The sequence below is a fragment of the Peromyscus leucopus genome, chromosome 15, assembly GCF_004664715.2.
Source record: "Peromyscus leucopus breed LL Stock chromosome 15, UCI_PerLeu_2.1, whole genome shotgun sequence".
Classification (NCBI taxonomy): Eukaryota; Metazoa; Chordata; class Mammalia; order Rodentia; family Cricetidae; genus Peromyscus; species Peromyscus leucopus.
In genome coordinates this window covers 29151101-29177543 of record NC_051076.1, presented here as the reverse complement: position 1 = coordinate 29177543, position 26443 = coordinate 29151101, and the positions used below count along the sequence as shown (strand labels likewise).

General features: G+C 43.8%; 1 protein-coding gene across 1 annotated transcript in view; it reads right to left on the bottom strand.

Moving 5' to 3' along the window:
* The window catches only part of Ddr2 (discoidin domain receptor tyrosine kinase 2), a 106309-nt gene that overhangs the window by 17324 nt on the left and 62542 nt on the right, over nucleotides 1-26443 (bottom strand). The window contains exons 3-9 of the mRNA XM_028864346.2: nucleotides 13427-13529; nucleotides 11785-12016; nucleotides 11347-11494; nucleotides 10853-10958; nucleotides 9154-9337; nucleotides 3168-3411; nucleotides 819-881 (exon numbers count right to left, since the gene is read on the bottom strand). Coding sequence (XP_028720179.1) covers nucleotides 819-881; nucleotides 3168-3411; nucleotides 9154-9337; nucleotides 10853-10958; nucleotides 11347-11494; nucleotides 11785-12016; nucleotides 13427-13529 — 1080 coding nt within the window. The remainder of the gene's footprint in view (nucleotides 1-818; nucleotides 882-3167; nucleotides 3412-9153; nucleotides 9338-10852; nucleotides 10959-11346; nucleotides 11495-11784; nucleotides 12017-13426; nucleotides 13530-26443) is intronic.

Genomic DNA, 26443 nt, shown 5'->3' with positions numbered 1-26443 from the left:
CAGGGCAAATTAAAAGCAGCCAGGACAGGAGCAGAGCATGGAGACGGACCCTGTTCCTTCAGGAGAATTCCAGAAGGTGTCACCCTCACATTTCTGCTTTTGGTCTATCTCACTTTATTACTTGGCTCCTATTTTCTATAGACCTCCACCATGGGTCACCACCTCCCTCCCTCTCTCCATGTCTCAAACAAGATAGTGAAGAGATTTGCAATCCCACAGTTTTGCCTCTCTATTGCAACAGTCTGTATGTATAGGCTCTTAATACTCATGACAAATAGGTAAGGAATGAGTTCGTTCCACTCCCTCCATTCTTTGAGACAGGCAGGGGTAGCTGAGACTCCTTTCAAGAGATACCCAATCACATGTTTCCAGATTGCTGGCTATGAGAGCCAGTGACTTCCTCAAACAAAGAATGCACCTTTGCATACTCATCTCCAGAGAGATGGAAAAGCAGTTTGTTTCATGAACCTCTCATTCATTGAGATCCCTACTATGGGTCTCACGTAGAAATGCCCCCTTGTTTTTTTTTGTTTTTTTTTTTTTTTTTTTCCCATGCTTCTTAAGCTTTCATGCAGCAGTTGGAACACTCTAGATTCTGCCCTTCTCAGCTGAAGAAACTCCTGAATGGTCACAAATGAGAGTAACTTTGGATCCTTCACTTTGGAGGTAGACTGTTCTTCCTTTAGCACACTAATCTTCATCCAGAGCCACATGGAATCAAGCCACTCACACACAAGGAGGTCTTTGCAATTTCTACCCTCTTTATCTTCCAGGAGGTGTCTTTCACTTAATATTTTACAATTAATAATCATACATACCATAGGTTGTGGGTGCCATAGGAGAGGTGGGCAGGGCTCCAGAGTTGTTATACATCGCAGCATCTGTTACAGAACAAGAGTGAATTAGAGCTTGGAGCAGACAGCCAGGCAGTGGCTCATTTGAAGGTATTCTGAGACCTAGCACACTGTAAAATCAATATAGTGGGTTACTGATAGTGCTTTTTTTTTTTAAATAAAAATACCCTGGGTTATTATACATGTATTAGCTCATCACACTGTAGCCCATAAACTCAAAAAATATCATGTCAAATAGAAACAAAATAAAAATGAAACCATAAATAAAGTCAATAAAATATAACTATCTGTACAAGTAAAGGTAACTTCTCTGGTACAAAAAAATGTTGCAAATATTATATATTGTCACAGTATTAAAAAGTTAACACATGCTGTTTCAGAGAGCTGCGGTCATAGATTATCATAAAATATGCATGGAGAGAAGGATCTAAATTCAACAATATGCAGAGAGAATTCAGTAGCTACATGGGCAAGGAATAGACCTAGTATGAAGACACTCATTTCTTCAATGAATTAAGTTACTTTCTAAAGGGATTTTCACTATGCTTTATTGCCCTAGCTCTTAAGGCTTCATTCATCCCTAAAGATAGAAAACTGGCTTTAAAGTATCCTTTACAGTGATGCTGCAGTTCTCAAAAACATATCCCAAAGTGTGTTTTCCAGATTGATGTTGGCAACTAATTTTTACCTCTGATTGGTCAAGAATTAAAGTTTGAATTTCTCTTCTACAAGTTATTCCTTTAACAAATCCTAATTTTTCTTCTTACCATTATTAAACAAATAAAGAGCTTCTGGTGTCAACTATACTTGTTAAATTAGATCCTCAAGAATCTAGAAAAACTAAGATTATCAAGACACAGGATTTGAAGCTCAAGAGACTCCCAGGAATAAAAAGCATAGTCCAAGCTTTGCTTGGCCAAAATAAGAAAAATATACCAACTGCTCTGCCCCAAATACCCAAGGATAAGTGGACATCTGTGTGCTTACCCAGATTACCCAAGTCCAGTGGGTGTCTCTTTGTTCCCCGCCCCGATTATTATTACAATATAATCACCACTTCTTTTGAGCATATAAATTTCTGCTCTGAATAAATTATATGAAATAATTAGTCTGTTGGCTTTTGTTTGTTTGTTTGTTTTCGAGACAGGGTTTCTCTGTGTAGCTTTGCGCCTTTCCTGGAACTCACTTGGTATCCCAGGCTGGCCTCGAACTCACAGAGATCCGCCTGCCTCTGCCTCCCGAGTGCTGGGATTAAAGGCGTGTGCCACCACCGCCCGGCTCATCTGTTGGCTTTTAAATTGCACCATTGGCATAAACAAAATGTAGGTACCAAACCTGTTTTCTAAATATATACGCACACTCTTCTCCTAATAGCCTAATGAACCATCTTGAAAATGTCTTCTTTCCAGAAAAATCAACCAGAAAGGATATGACCTTCTAAAGCATGGCTAAGTCACTCTCTCCTTCTCTAGCATCTTACTTTATGCCTTTGCTTGTCTTCTGGGCCTGATGTGATTCTCACACCTTTAGCACTATTCGTGACAAGTCCATGGTTTTGTGCCCCTCTCTTCCTGATTGCTTATACTTGGTTTTGGATTACTTCTGAAAAACCATTGAATAGATTTCTGTTTTCCAAACTAAAACTGAATGACAAGATCACAAATTCCTTTTAACTTTTCAAGGTTTAGTATAGTTAGGGTTTCTATGAACTCTACTATTTGCTCGAGGATATATAGTCATTTTTAGAATTTACTAGTAAATGTCATGAGTTGTTACAATGACATTATACTCAAGAAAATATTTTCTTAGATGTATTCTAAAATGCTAGTAATAAACCAAAATATGTTTCAGATTTGCTTTCACATATTACAGCCAAAGAAAGAATAAATAAAGATGGCAAAAGACTAGTAATAAAGGTGAGTGATGGAAGGAAATCCATTGTTCTCTTTACTTTTGTACATAATGGTTAGAGATTTTCATTTGAATACTTTGGTAGTGCTTACATGCTTTCCATCAATAGTCTTAATTTGTATAGCTTTTGGCACATTGTATTATCATTTTGAAAATCTTTTGCCATAAACCTCTTCTAGACAAATGTGTAAAAAGAGTGTAATTAAGTTTGTACTGCCCCACTCTCGTTCTTTATAATTACATAAATTAAAACTAGAAACACAAAAGATTCTCTCTTTCCAAAGACTGTGAGGCACCTGGTAACCCCACTCCTCTCAGAGACCTACCAGGAAGCAGCCTGCATGTCCTTCCCACCCCCTGCACCAACCCACTCTCTTCCCTGTGGGGACCAAGGTTTCCTACCTGATTGGAAAGTGATCTCACTGAACATCATCCATGTGTCGGCAAAATGGTACTGGCATTTGATGGCACTAGCCATTCGGTGGTGGAGGGGCACTGTGACAAACCGAGCGCTGGGGTTCACATCATCCAGGACGAGGGGAAAGGAGACGGCAGTGGGTTCCCACTCACTGGCTTCAGAGCGGAAGTAGCACTGGACCTCTTTAAAGATCTTCACACCTTTAGCAAACATATTGTTGCAGTGGACCTGGCAGAAAGAAGGGCATGTGAGAGACAGGCTATCCCTGCTGGGTTGCACAGGAAAACAGCCCAACTAGCCCAGGAAACCTCTAGACCTGCCTATTTCTCTGCATACTACCCATAATTCAGTCTTCTGGATAGTAGCAATGATACCCAGGTCATTCCATATAAAACCTTTGATGCTGACCCCATTTCCAATTGTGTGCTCTGGCCACCTGGCTCCATGGTGCCAGGCTGCAGTGTCCTCTCCTGATAAGGGAGGACTAGATTAGCATCTTCCTAGGTCTTTTCTCCATAGGAATTCTCTTGGCTCTACAGTCTTCTCAATCACACTTGCTATCTGCCCACATTTGAGCTATTCTGATCTGAGATGGTGAGCCAACCTGACATCCAACTTCCTCCCAGATACCTTCCAAACAAAGCCAGACCATTTCTTTTCAGGAAGGCCCTGTGGGAAACGCGAAAGAAAATCACATACAAACAAATACAGTTTCATCTTTCTTTATGGAAATCTTACTTCAAATGCCATGGGTTGGCATTTCCAGCCAGAAACACAGACTTAAGCAAATTAAGTTTAAGTAAAACCATTCAGATGGGAGCATCAAATTTTTCTCACTGATAATTTCTGAGATGAGACTAAGAGTCAATTAAAAGGTAGCTGACATCCACTCTCCCGACCCATGATTCTTTCTGTGGGATATTTGTTTGGCTTGTGAAGTCATCAAGAGCAAAAATTCCACAACAGGCCTTCAACCACCCACAAGAAAAAAAAAGGTAACGTGTACATTTGCAACCGACTCAGGTTCCTTACAGCAATTCGGTTCCATCTCCTCTGACTCAGTCTTTCATGGAAAACAGATCTTTGCTGGCCTTTGTCCCTCAAGAGTTTCAAGGGTTGGAAAGATAAGACTGCCATTCCTGGACTCTATTTCCTGTTTCTGTTTTAATGTCTGCTCAGGCTCTGAGTTATACTGTCTAACTTCTTTAATTCTTTCTGGATAGTCAATGCAGGACTAGCAGGCAGAATTCATTTTTAGATAAAGAAGGAAATGATGAAAGAAACGTAATGACAAATGGCTGGACCAGAGGTATCCCAAGGTTAGACCATGAGAGCTACTAGAGGGTGTAAAGCCTCCTAGCACGAGTATGTGCACTGACAAGATGCACATACTCACATGGACTTCTGACCTATGGTCAGTCTACAACACAGTTGGATAAAGAGCTCTAGACATCTATCCCAAGGCCCTTTGTACACCATACCACATAGAAATATAGCAGTCACCTTAACTTTCCATTTGGATTTTTTTTCTCCACAGGTTTTATTGACGAACACATGTGTTAATATCTTCCTTGAGTGAAGTAACCATTCTAGTTTATTGACCCCCCAAGTCGATGGAGTAAGGCTAAGGGCAAAAAAATTAATCAAAGAAATACCTTCTCCAGCTTCAATAGGTTTTTCAGATGTCCTGAAATCTGCAAAGTGTTGGGTAAGTACCCTGCAGGGAAGGTAATAATCTTTCCTACAGATGTTTCAAGAATTCTTCTGGAATGCAAATAAATAGCATAGGATTTCATTCCATGTGGGCTTACATATTTATTTATTGAAACAATATTCTTTGAATGCATAAATAAGGTTTAATGGTATATTTTAACTATTCTTCAAAGCAAGAAATGAAAAATAATTTGCCTCAGAAAGAAACCTGATCTATAAAAGGTATTAGTGCCCTGGAAGTCATCTTTTACTTTCTTTGTCCAGAAAAATTAAAACATGTGGAGGATCTGTTTGCCTAAGAAGACTGTCCTGAAGCTACTCCTTAGAAATTTCTGGCTTCTTAATTTAAGCTCTGGAATCATTTTTATCTGTGATAAACTAACTGAAAAGAATCCTGGAATTTTAGGAAGATCAAAATATCCTGATAAAATATTATTACCTCATGGATAAATTAAAATTCATTTAATTATTTGTTAAACTACAAATCCTCCCTGCGGTATATAGACTTGTGAGTTTATGTGTATGTTCACAAGTACATTAAAGACAAATACAAAAGAAGATCTCTTACAGCACATTTTCGTTGCTATGCATATTCCCTTCTTTTGCCCCTCCCTACTTCCCATCTACAAAAATCTCTGAAGAATAATGTGTTACATGTAATTGCACACAATGTTTTACAATTATGAAAGATCCTCCAACAACAAGCCAACAGTGGGCATGTGTTGTTTCTTCTCCTCATCTTAAATGTTTTGTTCATTTAATGAATAACTGTTAATCCAGTTAAGAGATATCATCCATTAACATCTGGGAATAATAGAGAAGACATGTATTTTCAAACCTAGTTTATATAAGGAAAAACAAATTTGCTTTAAGAGGAACCCTGAATGATGACTGAGGATGCATGTTTCCTTCTTCGGGTCCCATATTATCCTGCATACATTCTTTTTTTTGTTTTGTTTTGTTTTGTTTTTTTGTTTTTGTTTTGTTTTTTTTTGTTTGTTTTTTTTTGGGGGGGGAAGCAGACACTCTCAATAATATTAATGTTATGATACAAGCTCATTCAAGTATTTTACATTTTGTTGTCCTGTTGAATGTGACATCCTAGCACATGGTAAAGACAATGTACGAGCGTAAGGTGGAACCTTCTCTGAAAAGCCCATGACAAGTTTTCCTTTCCTGTGAGAGCTGGGCTGAGTGTTCTCTTCTGCCTCTGCCATCACCATAGCTGGAGGAGAGAGAAGGGCTGGGGAGAATCCAGAGGCCCTTTAACAAGAGAGGTAGCCTGGGGCTCCCATCCAGGGGACCAGGCACCCCAGGCCTCTGGTACACTCCACCATTAGCCTTGTCTTCATGCCCTTTCCCTTGCTTCCAGACCCTCCAAGCAGCTTGCTTTCTTTTCTAAATGTCATCAAAAAGGAGTGGGAAAGAGCAACAGAACACAAACATTTAACAACATGACATGGGCTCAGCACCTCTGTCTGAACCTGGGGTCCAGGCTGGAGCAGGGCCAGACAGCCTTCTCTGTGAGTAGCGCATTTGCCTTGAGGCTCAGAGAGCAAAACACAGTCTGCCCCTCGCTGGGCCCAGGCCGATGACCAACCCTGTGCAGGCAGAGGATGAATGCGGTTCAGTTGGCAGGCTGTCTCTGTCTCAGGTCTTGGATCCCGTGGGAAGATGGTGATGGGGAAGTGGCTCCTGCATACATTCTTTTGCAAGTTAATAATGCCTTTCCTGCTAACCTTGGCACCAATGTGTCCCAAGATAGAGAATATTCTTTACTCAGAATCTAGCATACTATGCTTCCAAATATAGTTGTGAAACCAACAGCAAGCACAGATGAACAGACGAATTTTAATTATATAAGATAATTAATATATTTTTCACTGAGCTCCAGAAACAGATATAGACTGAAGACTGAGTATGGAGTAAGGGTTACCAAGTTTGCTGACTATTAATACTATGCACATGAATATTAACATGGAAAAAGATCAGATAAGTGAATATTCAGGTGGTAGGCCAAATTTATTTGCCCACCTTTTCCTGGGGCTTTTAGTGAGACTTTCTTTTGCACTTTCATAAACAATTAAGAGTTATGCACAAACCATGTAAGACCCTGCAGTCTCATCTTACACTAAACACAAGGTCTTGCCTCCACACCCCTGGGTCCTACTTCTCCCTAACCTTAGAATTCAGATTTAACATCCAGGCTGGTTGTTTTTTGCATGAACTTTCCTTCTTTTCCATTCCCCTTTCCCTAAAACAGACCTGGAATGAGGGAACGAGGGAAAAGGAGGATAATGATTTAAACTACACACCAAGAAATTCTTTATGTTACAACAAAGACATTATCAATGTCAGCATCAAGATTTGGCTCTCTGGTGGGGATTTACTTCAGAGAAAGTGAAATCTAGGCCTTACGTTTCCTTCTGCGGATCTCTTCGTGTATTCGTATTTGCTATGGTCCATTCCATGACAGCCTCTTGGGCAGCCTTTTCCAAGCCTTTGGCTTTCATCCAACTACTCAACAATAGTCACTACTTTCCACTTAACTCTTCTGTAATAAGGCACTGATGAAAAAACTGTTAAGCTTAATTGGATGGCAATGTTTGGTATTAGGAAGGGAGGAAGGGAGAAAAGGAGCAAGTAAATAAATAATAATGGGCCTGACCTAACCTATCACAGAACTAAGAAATGAGGAAACAGCCTTTAAAAATAAATGGGACTTGGCCACTCAGGACAGGCAGGTGAAAGACACCCACAGGCCAGCCTGGGTCCTCGCAGTCCTGGCTGACTGAAGACCTCTACATGCCCACCTGGTGCCACAAGGCATAGAGCAGGTGGGTGCTATTATGATGAGCAAATACATGGTGGAGAAATAGAAAGAGAAACAGAATGATTCCTGTGCTGTGGAAAGAGGCGGAACTGGAGAGGCAAAGATGAATGAGGAGCAGACCGATGTGGGTGGCCTGCTTGCCACCTGGGGTCAGGGTGATGTCCAGCCAGGGCTGCTGCCAAAGGCCATGTCGGGTTCTACGGTCTGACCATGATGACTGGGGTCTGTATTGTCATCCATGACCCATGTTGCCACCAAAGGCCACAAGGATGTTTGGTCTGGGCCACCATCTGTGGCCATGTTGGTGTCCGAGGGTTGTGCGGCTGCCGGGGCCATGCCAATCCAAGTGGCCTGCACTGCCACCCGGGGCCATGGTGTCATCTGGGCCCAGGCTGCTGCCCAGGGCAATGTCTGGGTTGGTGGTCCTGTTGTGGCTGGGGTCTGGTTGATACCCACGGTGGAGTGGGTGTTACCAAAGGGTGCCATAGGAACCATGCGTGTTGAAATCTGAGGGCCGTGCTGAGCTGGCCCCGCCCTTCACTGGCCCCGCCCTTCACTGGCCCCGCCCTTCACTGGCCCCGCCCTTCACTGGCCCCGCCCTTCACTGGCCCCGCCCTTCACTGGCCCTGGGATAGCTGGCCCTACACCTCTCTGGACATTGCAGCAGGAGAGCTGGCTCCACTCCTCATGGAAGAGCTGCCCCAAAACAAATACTCAAGAGGGATGGTCCTACCCTCCCCATGGGTGTGGGAGAACTGAGTCCACCCCTCACCTGAGGGGGGTGGCTGTCCAAGGGGCCTAGACTGACCAGCTCAGCTACCACCCACGGCCTGTTAGCCCACTCTAACATTTAGCCCACCTATGACCTAATGGAACATGTGACCTGCAGAACAATAGCTGCAGGATCTCCATGACTGGGGACAACAGCAGGATGTCTAAGGAGTTTTGGTGAGAGTCCAGTGGTGATAGTGTGCCAGAGGACTAGAGGCCTTGAACCCGACCAGTGACTCATTGTAGTGAACATTGGCAAGAGGGGCAGATTGGACCAAAGGGTACACTGTGTGACACACTGCACTTCCAACACCACTGGAACAGATGAAGAGGTGCTGGAGAGGCGGGAAGGACAGAGGAATGAGGTGGGGTTTATTTTGTTTGTTTTGTTTTTAATCAATTTGGGGGTTTCTCTTGAGGGGATGCTGCAGGTGCATGCTGTGAAATTCCCAAAGAATCAATAAAGAACTATGTTATTAAAAAAAATAATGTGACTCTGAATTCGTAATTGTAATAGTGGAATATATTTTAAAATCTAGTTCTGTTGACATCAGTTCAAGACCCATCAAACATCCCCTTCCTCCCCCCACCCCACACAGCCACTATAATTTTGGATTTCTTTAAGAAAATCTATCACACCTAACTCCACTGACCTTCATAGTGGTGAAATTCCTGATGCGGTCAAATTCAAACATGATCTCGATGTAGCCATTGGTAGCACTCTCATTCCGCCAACCCACGTAGTCATAGCCGGGCCACACATGGTATTCATGGGTCTGGGTAAAATCATCCAGGCCAGATACCCCATCAGTCAACTGGCCTAGTCCTTCAGTCATGCTGCCGTGGAGGAGTCAGGCCAAGGGAGGGGGAGACAAGAGAGGAGCCTGGAGTTATTCTCGCATCCACAGAAGAAGTTTTCACCCCACTGCTTCACCCCCTGGATTTTGCAAGAGATGATAATCTTAGAGATGGAGGGATTAGAAGAAAGCAATCATTTTATACCAGTGACTTCTTTCTCTGAATCGGGTAGTCCAAGAAGGGTTGGTAACGCTTCAGACAAGCATTAGTCATTGGTGGGGCAAATGCTATTCGTTGTGGTATTTGTGCTGTTCATTAATTCTCTCATTGATGAATTAATTTAAATGCCTTGGATAATAGTGAACTATCAAGACACCATATTCAGCTGATGAGCATAGGCAAGGACACAATGGTAACAGAGGTTTTTTCATATAAATTAATAAGCCAGCTGGAAGCTGGGAGTGAGAGTTTAGTCTCCACACCTAAGCTAGTGGAAGGGCAGTCATCCTACAATATGCTTCCTGAGTCTCATGAGCATTTCTCTTTCTTAATCCCTAGAAAGTTCTATTGTCTGCTCTGAACCTCGCAATATTCGGACCTCTTTCCCATGCTCGGTCCTTGCAGATAAAGACTGAACTGAGTATGGAAACGCTCATCTGCCTTTCTGTTAATTTTACTGAAAACCTGTAACTTCTCTTTCATAAAAACACATAAGCATACAATGAGGATATGGTACTGGAAATGTTTATAGCTGTTTGAAACACCTATGTCATAGAAACTGCCAGGACATGAAAGTACTTTGAATAAAATAAGGAATTTATAATAAAAAAAAAGACTGAACTGAGAAAAAAAAGGTGTTAAAACTGGGCCAGAAGAAGAATTAATGATTGGAATGGGTAGGCACATGTCTTACCCAATTCTAAACCCCAATGTGTCTCATAATATTTTTCTACCACACTTCTCCATCCATCTGCTTCAGGCCTCTCTGCTGCTCCCAGCTCCATCTATTGCCATACACAGAGCAATACTGTCCTCTGCTGTTTCCTCCGCACCCTTCTACCCACCTTTCCCTACTTCTGTTACCAGCTTATCCTGAAAGCTTTTCTTATGTATTGTAAACCCTAAAAGTTTTCCTTTTCACAGCTTCTAAAGTATCATACTTATGGAATCCATTGTTTCTTAACTCTGTGACTCGACCGATTTTTATACTTATTACTTTGTCTCTATACCTAAGTTAGCTATAATGTTGGAACAAAGATCCTCATTTCAGGGTCAAAAATATAATTCCCACACTTACAGCCATATCACAAAGTTTAGCTCTTGCTTTGTATAGTTTCTTCCTGTCTGCTGAATTATTATGTCTTCCAAAAGTAAGCTACAAATTGGAGATAAGTACCACATGGTTTGCCCCATCTAAGTTATCTCACAGTGTATCACTCATGAGCATAATACTGGTGGGTTGACTGATTTGTTGATTCGTGATCTTATCATGATAATTTTTTTGTTATGGCCATTTCCCCATTCTGGTGACTACTTAAATCTCCTAGACTTTACCTGTATCCAACAGCTCCATCATAGACAGAATCATTCAGATAAATGATGGAGCCTCCAGGGAGTACAAACTGCTGTCCAGCTGGAGCATTGTAAGACACCAAGCCATCTGCCAAAGGAAATAGAGTGGTCAGTGTCTCTGGTAAGGAGATGTGCCTGCTGCCTGATCAAATACCCGCAAGAAGATACTTGAGCTTCCGGGGGTGTACAAGCTTATGCATCATGCTCGCTGGGGCTCTATTTGGGCTCATTGTTGAGCATTGTTGGGAGCACACTCAATGACAGTTACCTGAGTGACTCTGAATGTGTCCTTCCAGGCACAGGGCACCAAACCCTGGGTGGATGAGTGTGGCTTATTTTTCTCTTTTAACCAAAGAGGAATCATTTCATCCCAAGGATGAATGACTTCATCCCTTTCTGAGTTGATGGCCAGTGTTCAGTTCCCAGGTCTTGGAAGTTTCCATATGGTGCATAAGATCTCTGTGGTAGAGACTTACCTAGCCAGACACAACCATAAAGCTCAACCCTCATGCACACGTTCATGGAGTGGTCAGTGACAGGGATAAGGCGAACAAATCTGGCTACAATGGGCGGCTCCAAGTCCTTCAGGAAAACATCATAAGGGTTACTGTTCCCATCTAGCACCTAGGAGAGAAAAGAAAAAGAGCAGAGATAGTATAAAATCATGCTCACCTTTCTTCACTCATCATGCATTTGATGGAGACTTTGCTTTTCATTCATGAGCAGAGTACATTCACTAAACTCTCCCAGCAGAGCTAGTAGATCCTCTGTGCCATCTCCTGAACCTCGGGTCACATTTGCAATGGCATGTCAGGTCTGAACATACACGTAACTGAATACAGTCCATTTGAGCAGTTCTATTATGTCAATATATGGTCCTAGGTTCCCCCAGAACATGGACATTTTCCTCTTACCTGCTTCCCATGCCGATTACGCCAGGAGATCCAGCGAGTGCCATCTCGACTGTAGTTGATCTTGTACATGGGTGCAAATTCAATGCCATGACCCCCTGCATGGCGTCCCTGGGTCCCCACAAGAGTGATAAAGTGGAGGGTACGTAGGTCAATCTGCAGAAATTCTTTCAGATCATCAGGTCGCACTGGAATCTCAGGGCACCAGGCTCCGTCTCCTTCTTCAGAGTCAAGCCTTGGGAAAGAAGGGCAGGGGAAATAGAGAATAACTGTGAAACAAGAGCCACTCACCACCATAGTGAGCAGCTGTCCTGTGCCTAAGGAGACAACAGAAAACAGCAGCTTAGTCTGCAGGGACTTTTTTGGACCTCCCTGTGTCTGATTGTCCTAACCATTCCCATTTGTGGTCAATTGCCTGTCTCTGAAGCACCAGGAAACATCATCCCAAGGGAGCTGGGGGCTTCCAGCACACATATAACCTTTAGGTTTCAGAGGACTCTAGGGAAATGAAACTCTTTCCACTGCTGTTTCTTTATGAAGCTCTTTCACCATCCATTTCTCAGTCTCAACCCCCAAAGCTGGCCATTCGTGGTTTGGGGATCAAGTTATGGCAGGGAGGAGGGAGGAATGGTAGGGTCTCCAGTGTGGGCCATGCAATGCAGCGGAATGCTAGCCAGCAGGACGGGCATGGCCACCCAGCCATGAGAACTGTGCGGAAGGTAAGGGTGAGGGTGGAAAGCGTGTGAGTGGAGCGGCCAATATCCTAGTTTCATTTATTACCCCAGGCTGGGCTAGCACTGAACAGCATTGCAAAATCACTCTAAGGTTTATCTGGGAACCTCTTAGTGTTTTCCCTCTTCGTTGGAATGCTTTCTTTCCTCACAGATCTTACCCACTCATTTCTTGCTTCTCCCTAACTCCACCAGCCACCCCTCTAGTCACCCAAACCCTAAGATAAATATGATGAGGAAGGCCTGCTGGGGTTGATTTCCTTATGGGTGATTCCATTTTAATGAAATTGATACTAAATTTACACCAAAATAATTAGGTTCTAGCAGGAAGAGTAGACATCAGTCAGCAGACTAGTTTCTAAGTTTGGAGTCTATCCATTTAAGGGACCTTGGGAATTACCTCCACCACATAGAATTTGCTCTGTTTATGGATGAGGATGGCCCTTCTGTGTGAGGTTTCCTTGAGGGAGGAAAGAACTTACTGGAAACCTCAGCATCTGGTTTAACCATAGAAGCCCTGCACAGTGACATTCCCGGTACCTCTTGAAAAGCAAGCTTCACTCACTGGCAGCATCCTACATAACCTACACCTTCCCGTACCTTCAGCCTTGGCCTTCCTCCTGCAGCAGCCCACAGTGAGGTCAGGAAAAGCAAATCCACTGTCTATCAATGACCCTATTCACAGTGGGTGGTGTGGCTCTGAGGCCTCTGTGGTTGGGAAGAGGTTTCCAGGCCAGTAACTACAGCCAAGGCCTGGCCTCCCTCTGAAACATTCCAAGCAGCACAAGCCCCTCACATCTCTCTTCCAGTCTCAGGAGCGCTCACCAACTCCATCCCTTCCCCCCAGCACTGGAGTCATGGCTGTGTGTCCATTTCTCCCAGCACGCAGGCCCTCCTGATGCAGCCGTCCTTACCTCCCATATCTGGCAGCCGTGGATTCTGACCACTGGCTCGAAGCTGTGATGTCCTCATCTGGAATGTGGCCTCCTGACATCCCCAGAGGATAGCGACATATGGCTGGACGAAGGAAACAAAGAGAAGACAGAGAATGTGCTTTCATTTTTAGGCCAGCACCCCCAGGAAGGTTGAAACTAGTAACAGGACAGAAAATAGAAGAACTGAAATCTCCCTGTGTCTCTCTATGACCCCAGTTCAGCCACTCTATGTTACAGAACTTCTTCCCAACCCTAATTCAAACACCTTTAGACCTCCAAGAGTTAACCAACAGCCAGACTCTGACAACCAGCATACTATAATTTAATGTGCCAATTTCTTATTTTATTGAATAGTAGCCCAGTAGCCCATCCTCAGTTCCTTACTAGCAGATTTGCATATTGAATCGATTTCCCACAAGTAGCAGTATCCTTGTAGCCCCCCTAAGCTCCATAGCACTCTGGTTTTCTGGGGAGCTGGTTGTATGAGATTATGAAACAAACCAATCAATTGCCCTGTGTTAGCATTGAGCAAGATGGGCCCTAGCTAAACTCAGGACTTTCAGGGGTGGGCTTCCCTTTCAACAAACAGAGACTAAAATAGAACATAGGAAATTCCCTGTGGGAAACACCCAGCTGCCAAACAATGAGCACCAGACCAGAGGACCACCATTTCTGAAAGCTACAAAGCAAGGAAGAGCCCCTCACATGTTACTGTCCTAACAACGCCCAGTTACGGCAGGGGAGTGAGGACTCCCGCAGGATCGTGGGAACTTCCTGACTTACAAAGACAAAACAAGTACAGTTTGAATACTTTGAAGCCGCCGTGTTCTGTGCAATAAAACAAGATGAGCAGGGAAAAGGAATCATTACAAGGAGGGAAGAGAAAGGACTCATTTTCAACAGTATTTTTCCCAGACGTATTTTTTTTTAATCATAAGACTCATATGAAGCCACAAATGGCCTCGCCAAAACTAGAGCATTCTTACAAAAGAAGAACACACCTGGAGATATTAGGAGTCTAGACTTCAAAATATATCACAAATCTATAATAATCAAAACCATCCAGTGCTTAAAAAAATAATATATATGTGTAGATCAATGAGACAGAATGGGGAGCCCAGAAATAATCTCACACATATAAGGTCAACTGGTCTTCAACATAAGTACCCCCAAAAAAGCATGGGGAAGGAGAAGAATAGTCTTGTCCACTAATATGTAGGGAAATGTGGACATCCACATGCCCAAGAGTGAAATTGGACCCTTCTGTTATACATTTTTAAAAAAAAAACGCATAGGGGTTTGTCAGACTGGCTTACAGGATCAGAAGCAGAATGGTTCCTCAATGGCCATCTGTAGGCAGCAGAGAAAAGCGAGCTAGGGGCCGCTCAGTCTAAGTCTGAGAACATTAAAGTCTTGGAAGAAGAAGCCAGCGATGCAGCTCCCATCTAAGGGAGCTGCAAAAGCCCGAAGAACTTCAAGTCTGCTTCCAACACCTGACAGCAAAGGCCACCTGCCCAGGAAAGGCCAAGTCAACCTGAGAGCAAGAACCAGTTCCACCTCTGCCTCTTTTGTTCCATCTGGCCCTCCGCCTGTGGCATGGTGCTATCTACATCTGAAGATCTTGGATCTTAACTCTAGTGTATCTGAAGCTCAACCCGAGACCTGCATGTTGATAAAGATCCAGAGTTAGTCTGTTGTGGGTTTGGACTCAGAGTTCTGCTCCCAGATCCCATCTATCCTGGACAGAGAACAAGGCTACGGGGTTTTGCTGGCAGCCACAGACTAGAACATCACAGTCAGTAGGCTTTCAGTCCCATCCATCACACATCTCCAGATGCCGGGCTGTCCACATAATGAGAACCTCTGCGCTCTGGGACATGTGAGGTAAGCCAGACACTGGGAAAGAAGAGCCAACAAGGTGAGTCATGATGTTATCATAAATAACGTCCCACTGAGGGGCCTGCTACTCCTTGGGACAATAACCAAGACATTTTAAGCGGCCATTGCCTCTACAACACAACTCAGTAGGACTGTATTACCTGGAAATCCTTTTTTTATGTCATATCCTGATTGACTCCTTGCAAGAGTTTTTCCCTATTGAACAGATAAAGAAAATGAAGTAAAAGAGATTTGAAGTATGTCTGACAGCAGACAGAGGGGAGAGACAGAGACCACATAGGATTCTCTGCTGTGAGGTGTCAGAGGACTGCTGAGTTCTTCCCAGGCTTAAAGACAAAGCCCTGGAGAGTCAGCCAAGGGGAACCTACCTTGAGTCATGGTGTGCCTGCCTGCTGACACCACACAGAAAAGGCTCCTCTATAAGTCTGATCATCGCTTGCTTTATGGCAGCCTATCTATCCATGTACTGAGTTAACAAACGTGCTTATTAACGAGTGCTCTTGTATTTACACAGCTGGTCAGTAGTGCGTAAGACACAGAAAATGATTTCTCTCATAGACTTCCATTCTGGTCCAGGGCACAAAGGTAAGATGATAGTTTTCTGAAATCAAAGAGATACAAGTTGCTTGCCTACTTGACAGTTGCTATTACTGTTTCACCGAGGCTAACAAAGCTAGCAAAAATACTAAAATACGTGTCGGGATGTAAAAGTAACAGAGATTTCTTTTTTCTATGACGCTTGCACCTCTTGATCCCCTGTGAGACTGCAGGCCATTTTGAGCATAGTGATCATGGTGGATTCCTTGCCCCTTTCAACACCTGCCAACACACAGCTCTGATTAAGTGTTCAACGCACATTGGGCAAACAGGTAAGTATGAAAAGGTAGCAATACGGATAAATGGATGGAAGGATGAATGCCTGGACAGAAGGATGGAGACAACGACCTACACATTAGATCTTGGCATGCAGGAGAGGACTAATCTCCCAGGTGAGTCACCATCTGTGGGGTCCAACAAGTTTTTGTGAAGCAGAAGCTTGCCCAGCTGCCTCTCAGCAGGCAGGGTCAAAGTTCATCATCAGAGGCGGGTGCATTATGGGTAGGAGAGGAAGAAAAGCCACAGCACAGGTCTTAGTCAGTACTACTGGGTAACTAGTCACCGAGATCCACTGAGGAAGATTTTCTGGAATTTGGTTTAATGAGGCTCCAGTGACAGACCTAAGGGATGCAGGAATCTTGTTCTATGCCACGATGTGGACCTCAGATCAATGCCAGAGTAAGTGCTGGGCCCCAAGTGTCACAATAGACTCCCATTTATTAGAGCATGATATTGGCCGGGAGGTGGTGGCACACGCCTTTAATCCCAGCACTCAGAAGGCAGAGCCAGGCAGATCTCTGTGAGTTCGAGGCCAGCCTGGTCTATAAAGTGAGTTCCAGGAAAGGCACAAAGCTACACAGAGAAACCTTGTCTTGAAAAAAACAAACAAACAAACAAAAAAAAATAGAGCATGATATTTTCCAATGGATGACAAAAAGAGCTGAAAGTACTATAATACTGTTATGTGTGTGCATACCTATAATAAAGTTTAACTTAGAAATTAAGCATAGTAAGAGATAAATAATAATTAATAATAAAATAGAACAATTATGATATTTCATGGTAAAAGTTATGTTTATTTTGTTTATGTGTACGTGTCAGCATGCACACATGTGTATGCAGGTACATGTATGCACTGAGGTCTGAAAGGGGTGTTTAATCCCTCTGAGCTAGAGTTACAGACAGCTGTGGGATGCCATGCTTGCTATGTAGGTGCTGGGATCTGAACCTGGATCTTCAGGATGCACAGCCTCTGAGCCATCTCTGTATCCTCTCTCCCACCTTACTGAACCGCACTCACTCTTCCCAAGATGATGCAGTGCTTATAGAAGGAGACGAAGTGAGGGGAATGGCAGGCATTGGATGTGAGGGAGGGAGAGGAGTCAGGATTTTATCATGCAAGTCCCAATCACTACATCTTAAATTTGTGAATTAGTTCAGACTTTGTTCATCTAATATTTTCAGACTATGATTGACTACAGGCAACTGAAACCAAGCAAATGAAAACCACTGAAAAGGAGTGACTAATGTTTCAGCCATCCTCAAACAATGGGAGTTGGGCTAGGGATAATCGGGATCAAAGAACACAAGGTTGAAAACAGGGAATCCAGAAACAAAAGCTAGTTAAAGTAGCAACGTAACATGTAAGCAGGGGTTCTCCATGACTCAGTGTTCCCAGGGGCCCACAGGAAGGGCAGAGGAAAATGACTAGCTGATCTTGGATGGCCTTTCTCATCCCACTGGGTCTTTGGAACCAGAAGCAGCCTTGGCCGGGGGAACCCAACGTGGCACTTCTCCGCAGCCCCAGTGTGGTTTTCCTATTGAATCTGCCTATTTTGGGTAACTCGTGGAAGGGATCCTAATGGCCAGGGAAGACTCAGCCTGCAACATTAGCTCCAGTCCTAGACGTCAGACTCCTTTCTTTCTCCTAATCCTTTTTCACCAGACCCCACTCCCCTGTTCACTCTGTATCTAGAAATGCAAAGAAACCTGTAAAGAGGGCAGGCAGCCTGTCACACGGGAAGCAAGAGTCACTGCAGCAAAGATTTTGCTTGCTGAGTTGTCTTGGTGGTTTCCGGATGCTTCCGCTACCCACCAATCTCCTGACGGAGACGCCAAGAGACTCCTCCAGTCTCCCAGAGTGGAAAACTACTAGCATCAGCTGCAGTAGGCCCAGCTGAGAACTCTGTCCATCCCAAGCTCCAGTCAGGGTTGGCAGGCAGACTGAGGAGAAGCAGCTGCCACCAGGCTCCGGCTTCCCAAGAATTACTTTTCATACTCTTCCTGCCAAGGCCGTAAGCCTGAAAGCATTGCTTGTTCCAAGATATTTACCACCCCATGGCCAGCTCCAGCCCGTGGGCTCCTCATCAATGAGTATCCTATATGCAGCTTCCAGGAAAACACACAGCACACGAAAGGCCTGAACACAGAGGTATGACCCCTGGCTCTCTCTTGACAGAGAGAGTTTATCAGGTTCTGGGGTGAGGTAAACTAGTCTATGGTGTAATGAAATATTAATAACTGAAAAACTTTAGAGCCAGGAAGGAGTCTTAACTTACTGAACTAGAACTCTATATTTGATATCAGAACCTGTGAGTCTGAGAACTGAGTTGCTCAGAGACTCATAGATGACCAGTGTAACAGTGACTGAAATCCAGTATTCTCAGCTCTGGTCCTCCTTAGACAACCCCCCCCCCCATTCTATTTCTTCTAATTCTGGAAAGGACAAGCCCAGTTAAAAATGTCACCTGAACCCTGCTTCCCACAGACATCACACAGCTCAGTCACACTGAGACTCTGCCAGGGTCCAAGCAAGACTGTTCGGGTTGCCTTCTCCAACCTGTGGGCTTGTTCTTTTGGCACATAGGCCTCTTTCACAAAGACCACTTTTCCCCAGTTGATACCCCCTTAGAAATAATCCATATGTGATTGCTCTGAGAATTCAAAATAGTTTCCAACAACAATTGTTAAAGACTTCAAGAAAGAAAATCTAAATGCATGGGCTTCAGAGTATGGAGGTACAGATTGGATGGTATGCCCTTCCTAGTTACATACATAGGCCAGTGTATGGGAAAGAAGTGGTTTTTGCCCCAATAAGGAGGCAGAAGCTATAACTGGGTAGAAACAACATGGAGATTGGAAGTTTATAGGAAACACGGCATGTGGTTCACCATATAATAATTCTGTTTCATTTAACATCACTCAGGGAATCCCACAGGAGAGGAGGAGGGAGGATTGTAGGAGCCAGAGGGGTTGAGGACACTATAAGAATATGGCTCACAAAATAAACTAAGTACTCAGAGGAGCTCACAAAGACTAAAGTGACAATCACAGACCCTATATGAGTCTGAGCTAGGTCCTCTGCATATACGCTATGGTTTCGTAGCTTGGTGTTCTCGTGGGACTCCCAACAATGGGAGTGGGGGTGTCTCTGACCCTTTTTGCCTGCTCTTGGGACCCTTTTCCTCCTATAAGGTTGCCTCATCCAGCCTTGACATGAGGGTTTGTGCCTAGTCTTATTGTAACTTGTCACACTGTATTCAGTTGATATCCCGGGGAGGCCTGCTCTTTTCTGAAGGGAAGCAGGGGAGGAGTGGGTCTGGAGGAGAGGAGGAGTGGTGGGAGAAAACTGGGGGGAACCGAGGCGGGGAAACTGTGGTCGAGATGTAATGTAGTTCTCTCAAAGAATAAACTAAAAAAAAAATTCTATGTTTCAAACTTGACTCTGTCCTTCTAATATGGGGGCTGCAGGACTGGTTACTACATCCCGTCCCTTTGGGAACATCAGCTTCTCCATCCTTTGTTATGGCTTGAATGTGAAATGCCCCCACCGCCTCATGTATTTAAACACATGTTCCCAAGCTGGTAGCACTGTTTTGGTAAGCTTTAGAACTTTTGGGGCTGTGGCCTACCTAGCAGAAGTAAGTTGTTAGGCCTCAAAGGTAGTACCAACTTCTAGTTCCAGCCAGAGCTTTTTGCTTCTTGATTCCACAAGATACAAGGAGCATCTTCCATATGCTCCCACTGCCATGAATTCTGACATGCCTTCCCCGTATGATGGACTACACCTTCAAAACCATGGGTCAAAATAATTCTTTCCCTTTCATGTTGCTCCCATCTGATATCAGTGCCATCCTTAATAATAAGCAGGGTTGTTACAGAAAGTATATATAAAACAAGAATAATTTAGCACATTCTATGGGATGTAATAGTGCTCAATAATGATAGGCAGAAGGGAAAAGGAAGGGGATTATGTGTTTTAAATATTACATGCAATCTTGCTTAAGCAATGTGAAAATTTTGTGACCTTTTAAGCGTGTGTTCTCTGCTTAATCATAACAGTGGTGCTTGTTTACGGCAATGTATAAGAAACCAGTCCGTTAGCATCCTTCCAACCTTAGAGCAATGATGCATGGTAATATTTAGGTATTCTTGATTCTCTGATTATTTTTATTATGGCTCTTTCTAATGAAAGATTTCAGTTGGCCTCCAGAGTTTCATGGGGTAAAAATAAATAAGGAAATAAATAAGGCGTGGGAGAAAAGAATAAGATAATAGTAAGGTAAAGTTAATATCCAAAGTCACATTTTCTTTTGTATGTTAGGTATCAAGGCCAGGCCTTGTATGCAAGCCAGGAAAACTCTTGAGTGTGGTCTCAGCCATACTTTGTTATACCCTTCGCTGATGGGAGCTTGCCTCACTTTGGTTCTGAGCTGCTTAGAAGTCAACTCAAAACAGTGAAACAGCCTGGTGAGATGGCTCATGGGTAAAGGCACTTGCTATGCAAGCTTGGTTACCTGAGTTCAATTCCCCCAGAACCTCCCTGAAAGTGGATGAAGAAAATCAGCTTTTCAACGTTCTCTGACCTCTATATGTGTGCCATAGCACATGCATCACGTACGCACACAAACACACGATGATGATGATGATGATGATGATGATGATGATGATGATGACAAAATAGTAATAACAATGAAATGCATTTCAAGTGAAACATAACCACTTAAGAAAAATCATAGTGACGACAGAGGAAAAGTTAACTTCTGATTCCTGTCCCCAGGTAGGGTAGGGTAATAATCAATGTTCCCCCACCAAGAGTACCTGGAAAAACTGGGTAAACCTCATAAATACTCTACTCAACAGTGCCTGATTGACGAGGCAGGGGGAGCAGAAGAGCTAAGACCTTAGAGAAGGGAGCAATCTCAGAGAGGAGAAAGAATCCCTGTAGTCACTTTCAGCCTCCAGCAGGCTGGGACAGGGACAAGATTATTGGTGAAATTATTAAGGCCACTCCACGTAGTTAAAAGGGAGGTTTATTTTGTGGGGTAACTTACAAGTGAATGGATAGTTTACAGAGTCTAGGAAAGGCGTGGCACAGTCCGGCAGTGTTCTCTGGAGAACTCTGCTCGGTCTACCTCCAGAGTCCAGGGTCCAGGAACCAAGAGAGCCGGCGCATCTAGATCTCGGGCCTTCAGGGCCCTCTCTTGGCCCCGCCTTGTAGGCGTGACAGTTACCAAAGCCTCATTGGGGTTTGGAACTTCCAGATCAAAGCTGGAATGGCTACCCACTACACAAGATGCTAATGCTGACCATGGCACCTGCAGAGGGTTGCTCTGAGAAACAAAAGCAGGGCTGATGAGAATCTGGAGTGAACTGTACACACTTCCACTTCCACTCAGCCATGTGCCTGGTGCCGGGCCTAGTAGAGCAGGAACGTGAAAGCCAAAAATTGAAGACTTGCCAGGGAGAAAACTCACGGGGTTCTGGAGATACTCTCAATGATCAAGAATTCAGCCTACCAACTATGCGAAAAGAAGATGTGCGGTTCTGCAAATACAGACAGATCCAATTGCTCCACCAATGGCCAATCTGGATTTGGGTTCATGGCCTCTTACAGAAGCCAGAAAATCCAACAGCATGCTCCAAGAGCTAGCCAGCCCAGCTTCTAGAAGCAGGCCATGCCAGATCTATCTGCTACACTATGGAGTTTTCAGTAGCTACTCATAACAAATAAGGTCTAGAAGTATCCCCAAATATATGTAAATCCTTTACTCTTGGCATGCTGAGGGAAGAATTCCAGTTCAATCTTTTGGGTACCGTAACCTGCTCTTAAGATGTAAGGTCTAGTGAAGTGTGTTTTCTGTGTACAAACATTACTAACTACAGAAAATCTGTTTTCTCAGGACAGAAATTGGACATTTGTTTTATCTAATCAAGAAACACATCAGAGTCAGGCATGGTGGTACACACCTATAATCCCAGTGCATGGTAGAAGTAGGAGAAGGCAGAGCTGGAGTTCAAGGCCAATCTTAGCTACATTGAAAGTTTAAACCTGCCCCAGGCTATGTGAGACCCTGTATCAAAACAAAATCGAAAAGAAAAGACATGAAGACAGGAGGGAGTAAATGGAGGAATAGGGAGAATGAAAGACAGACAGACAGACAGGCAGGCAGGCAGGCAGGTTTACACCTGCAGTCTAAGCACTTGGAAGGCTAAGGCTGGATGGTTTTTATTCGAGGCCAGCCTGGGTTACACAGCAAATTCCAAGATAGCCCTGGCTATATAGTTTGACCCTTTCTCAAAACCAACAAAACAAAAACCCAGAAAGACAAAGGCGAGAAGCACACCAGTAGCCAAAGACAGAACAGAACGTGCTGCCATCATTCGTTTAGATGGGGGGTGGGAGAGGGACTATCTATCACTATTGAGAAAGTTTCTAATGTGAAATCTATTACCTGTCTTAAATGTTGATCAAACATGACAAAGAGAATGCATGAAAACCCTAGCTTTTCATTTGCCCCATCTTCACAGACATGGCTTATGCCATACCAGGGTCATTAATGATGACCCAGAGGGTGGACTTAGTTGCCTTGTATCTTTGCTGTGGTTGTAACACTTGAAAGAGGGAGCCTGAATTCATCCTTACAAATGTTCAGAGTGAGAGGTGTGCACCAAACACAACCACAACCTCCTTTATTTATAACTCTCCAAATATTCTTCCCGTAGACCAGAGGAGGGGGAACTCAGGCATTGAGGAATAAACAGAGCTCTCCTTGCTTCTGTAGGGTCAAGGTTGCTCTACCTCTGCAAGTGGAAAGGGGGTACCCCCATTCAGACCTGAGGAGACTGGGCATTGGCTACAGCTGGGGGAGCCTTAGTTCATCCTACCCCGTGGGATTTACTCTATGCACTTAGCATCCCACTGTTAAAGGAATCCCATCCCCATGGCCTCCCTGTCAGCTTCTCCAACATCTTTTCAAAGCCAAGCTTCACATGACACAATTTACATTTTTTTCATGCAGTAAAACACAGAGAAGCTGCAAAGTCCCTTGACTTTCATTTCTACCCTCCCTGTCCTTATTACTCAAGTATTTACTGATTGTCTTCATAAGCCAAGCGCAGTGGCGACAGGCACCCCTCATGGTCATGAGTGTGTGGGAGATCATCACCACAGAAAAACAGATAAAGGCCAAAGCCAGAAACATCTCCCAGTCGGAAGAAAAAGTTGCATGCCAGTTAACAATTTATCACCACCCACATAAGCCCATAAAAAATACACACACAAACCTCAAAGATTTAACTACTGTAACTTTTGTTTCCCTTCAACTGTGCATGTGTCCAAACCACCAGAAACTCTTGAGTGGCTTATTTTGCTACATTCATGCTCTACAGAGACTTGCTAACGGCAAGAGATAAGTCAACAATGACGGTACCCTAGAACAAATACACTGTATATGCTTTATCCCTTTGGGGTCAGGATGACCACAGCCCAAGGGCTGGCAGAAGCCTCCTTCTCCACTAACAACTCAAGTCTTTCTTGAAGACTACAGGAAAAGTAATGGTCTCTTGTAACTCCTTTTCCTACTCTGTTATCAATGAGGTACAAACTTGGTGTGTATGGTGTTTGGATTATTTCGGTTCCCTTCTCTCCCCACAGTCACAGATGGCAAGTCAGCATTTGCATACAACTTTCCAACGCCCTTTCATCTTCACTTACTAATTCACTACTCCCCGGGGAGTAACCTTGTGAAACGCAGACAGTAAAGTTACATCCCCCACCTTATAACTGAGCAAAGCCCACGCTGTTTGGGATTTGTTTGCTCCCCAGAGGCCCATGTAATGTGAATGGAACTTGGTCAATCTGGAAATAGATGGAACCTTTAAGAGGTGAGGATTCTGGGAAGTCCTTACATCATTGAGGGCTCCACCCTCGGAAGGTAAGGTCATTCTCACAGGACCCCATTGTAGGTTGGTATCAAAGCCCCAAACTGGCCCCATCCAGCTTTCTTCTTCACACACTTCTGCCCTTGTATCCACCATGCTTTTGAACCTCCCAAACTGTGGTAAACAAACCTGTTTTCTTCATAGCATTTGTCCTGTCCTGGGTATTTCATTACATCAACAAAGAGCTGGTGACTAGAATCACCAGCTGAGGTACAAAGCTTTACTTTGGTGTTTAAGGTCATAACGTTGAACAATGACAGAACTACAAGTAGCACTTGACCCTTGGTCTCCAGGGTCACCGTCTATTCACCACTCTGTCACCACACACCGCTGATAGCAAACCATTGCCACACTGTCCGAAGCATGATCTCAAAGGTCAGCAAGACCTCCAAGTAGAAGAACAATCCGGGGGTGGGGGGGTAGGGGAGGCGTGAGGAAGGCTCTTACTGATCTAAACTTTAAACTTTACAGTGTCCTGGTCTCAGAGACATTGAAATGTAATAGCACAAGAAACCTGCCTCCCAGGGAGAGGGATACAGCATGGACCTTAGTCCTGGGTGAAGGAAAACAAGAACTGTGGTCATGAAATATTTGGCATACACCAAAGATTTCGAAGTTATGTGTAACCTGCTTATTGTGCCAACTGGCACACCTTTGCCCATGTGAACTCTCACTGACAATCATTCCTATCTTCCTGTTTTGTTGTTCATGTGTGCCTCCATGCCTTTTCTTATGCTCAACTGCATCGCCTCCCTCTTGTCACCTGGCCTGGCAAATTTCTTTAGCTTTAGCTCACTGGCACACCTTAGCATTTCAACCAGCAAGACACTGGAGATTTGACTTATTTGGGCAACATGTGGCCATGATTATAAATATACAAATAAGTTAGCTGGGCGTGGTGGTATGTATATATAATCCCAGTTGAGGCAGGTAGATCTAAAGTTCAAAGCTAACTTGGGCTATATAGTGAGCTTGGGGTCAGTGAAAGCAATTTAATAAGGCCCTTCATCAAAAAATTAATTAAAGTAAAAAAGACTGACAATGTAAGTCAGTGGTTGAGCATTTGCTAGCATACACAAGGCCTTAAATTTAATCTCCAGCTCTCTCTCTCTCTCTCTCTCTTTCTCTTACACACACACACACACACACACACACACACACACACACCCCTACACCTATTGTATATCTTAATGACACCAGCTTCAAGGCGTTGGAATTTCTGTCATCTCTTAGAAAAGGCATTGCTAAGCAAGAATGTTGTAAAGTAGGAGTGATATTTGACCTTAGACACTTCAGTAACAGGAGACACTGACACCCTCTATGTTCCTGCCAGAATTAAGGGTCCTCCTGCAGTCTCCTGGACTCTCAACATAAGAGCCCTAAGCAAACTCGACTTCACAGGTGGTGGCAAAACCCTAGAGGCCCAAGAGAGGAGCTTTGTGTGGTACTCTAATTGCAATCCTGTGATTACGATCCTGGCCCTGAGGCTTAGCCTAAGCCTCCAAGGGCTCTGACTCTGCTGACCACGGGAAGAGATGTTCTATCCTCTTGTACTTCAACAACCATCTGTCTCTTGAAACCTTGAAACCTGAGACATAGAGTGTAAAACAACAAAATACAAGCAGAACTTGAGAGTATAGAGAAAAATCCACCAGAAACGGCTCCCCCAAAAGCTGTTTTCACAACAAATACACTTAGAGATCCTTCATCCTAAGATGTAAAACCCAAGAACCACCCCCAAAAAAGTATATTCTACATAATTTCAAATATAGAAGACAGTGTAGAATAATAAAATTATCAATGAAGTCTGTGATCATCATGATGTAATAAGTAAAATTAAGGAAAGGAAGACCTGGCATCTCTTAAGCACATCTCATGTGTTGGGTGCTATGCCAGGTCCCTTACATGCATTATCTTGTTCTTCATAATAGCCTTGGGTAGTGACCAATGATAGACAGGAAGACTGAGAATGTTCAAACAAAAGTTGCACACCTGCCAAGCTCACTCATACAATTAGGTCACAGCCTAGCACAGTGGCTCTCAACCTTCCTAATGCTTTAGCCCCTTTACACAGTTCCTCATGTTGTAGTGACCCCCAACCATAAAATTATCTTCATTCTTACTTCATAACTGTAATTTTACTGCTCTTATGAATCGTAATATCTGATATGCAGATGTGAAAGGGTCATTTGACTCCCAAAGAGGTCACAAACCATAGGTTAAGAACTACCAGCCTAGATCCCAAGTGAGCTGTGGCAATTCACTTTCAAATCCTGT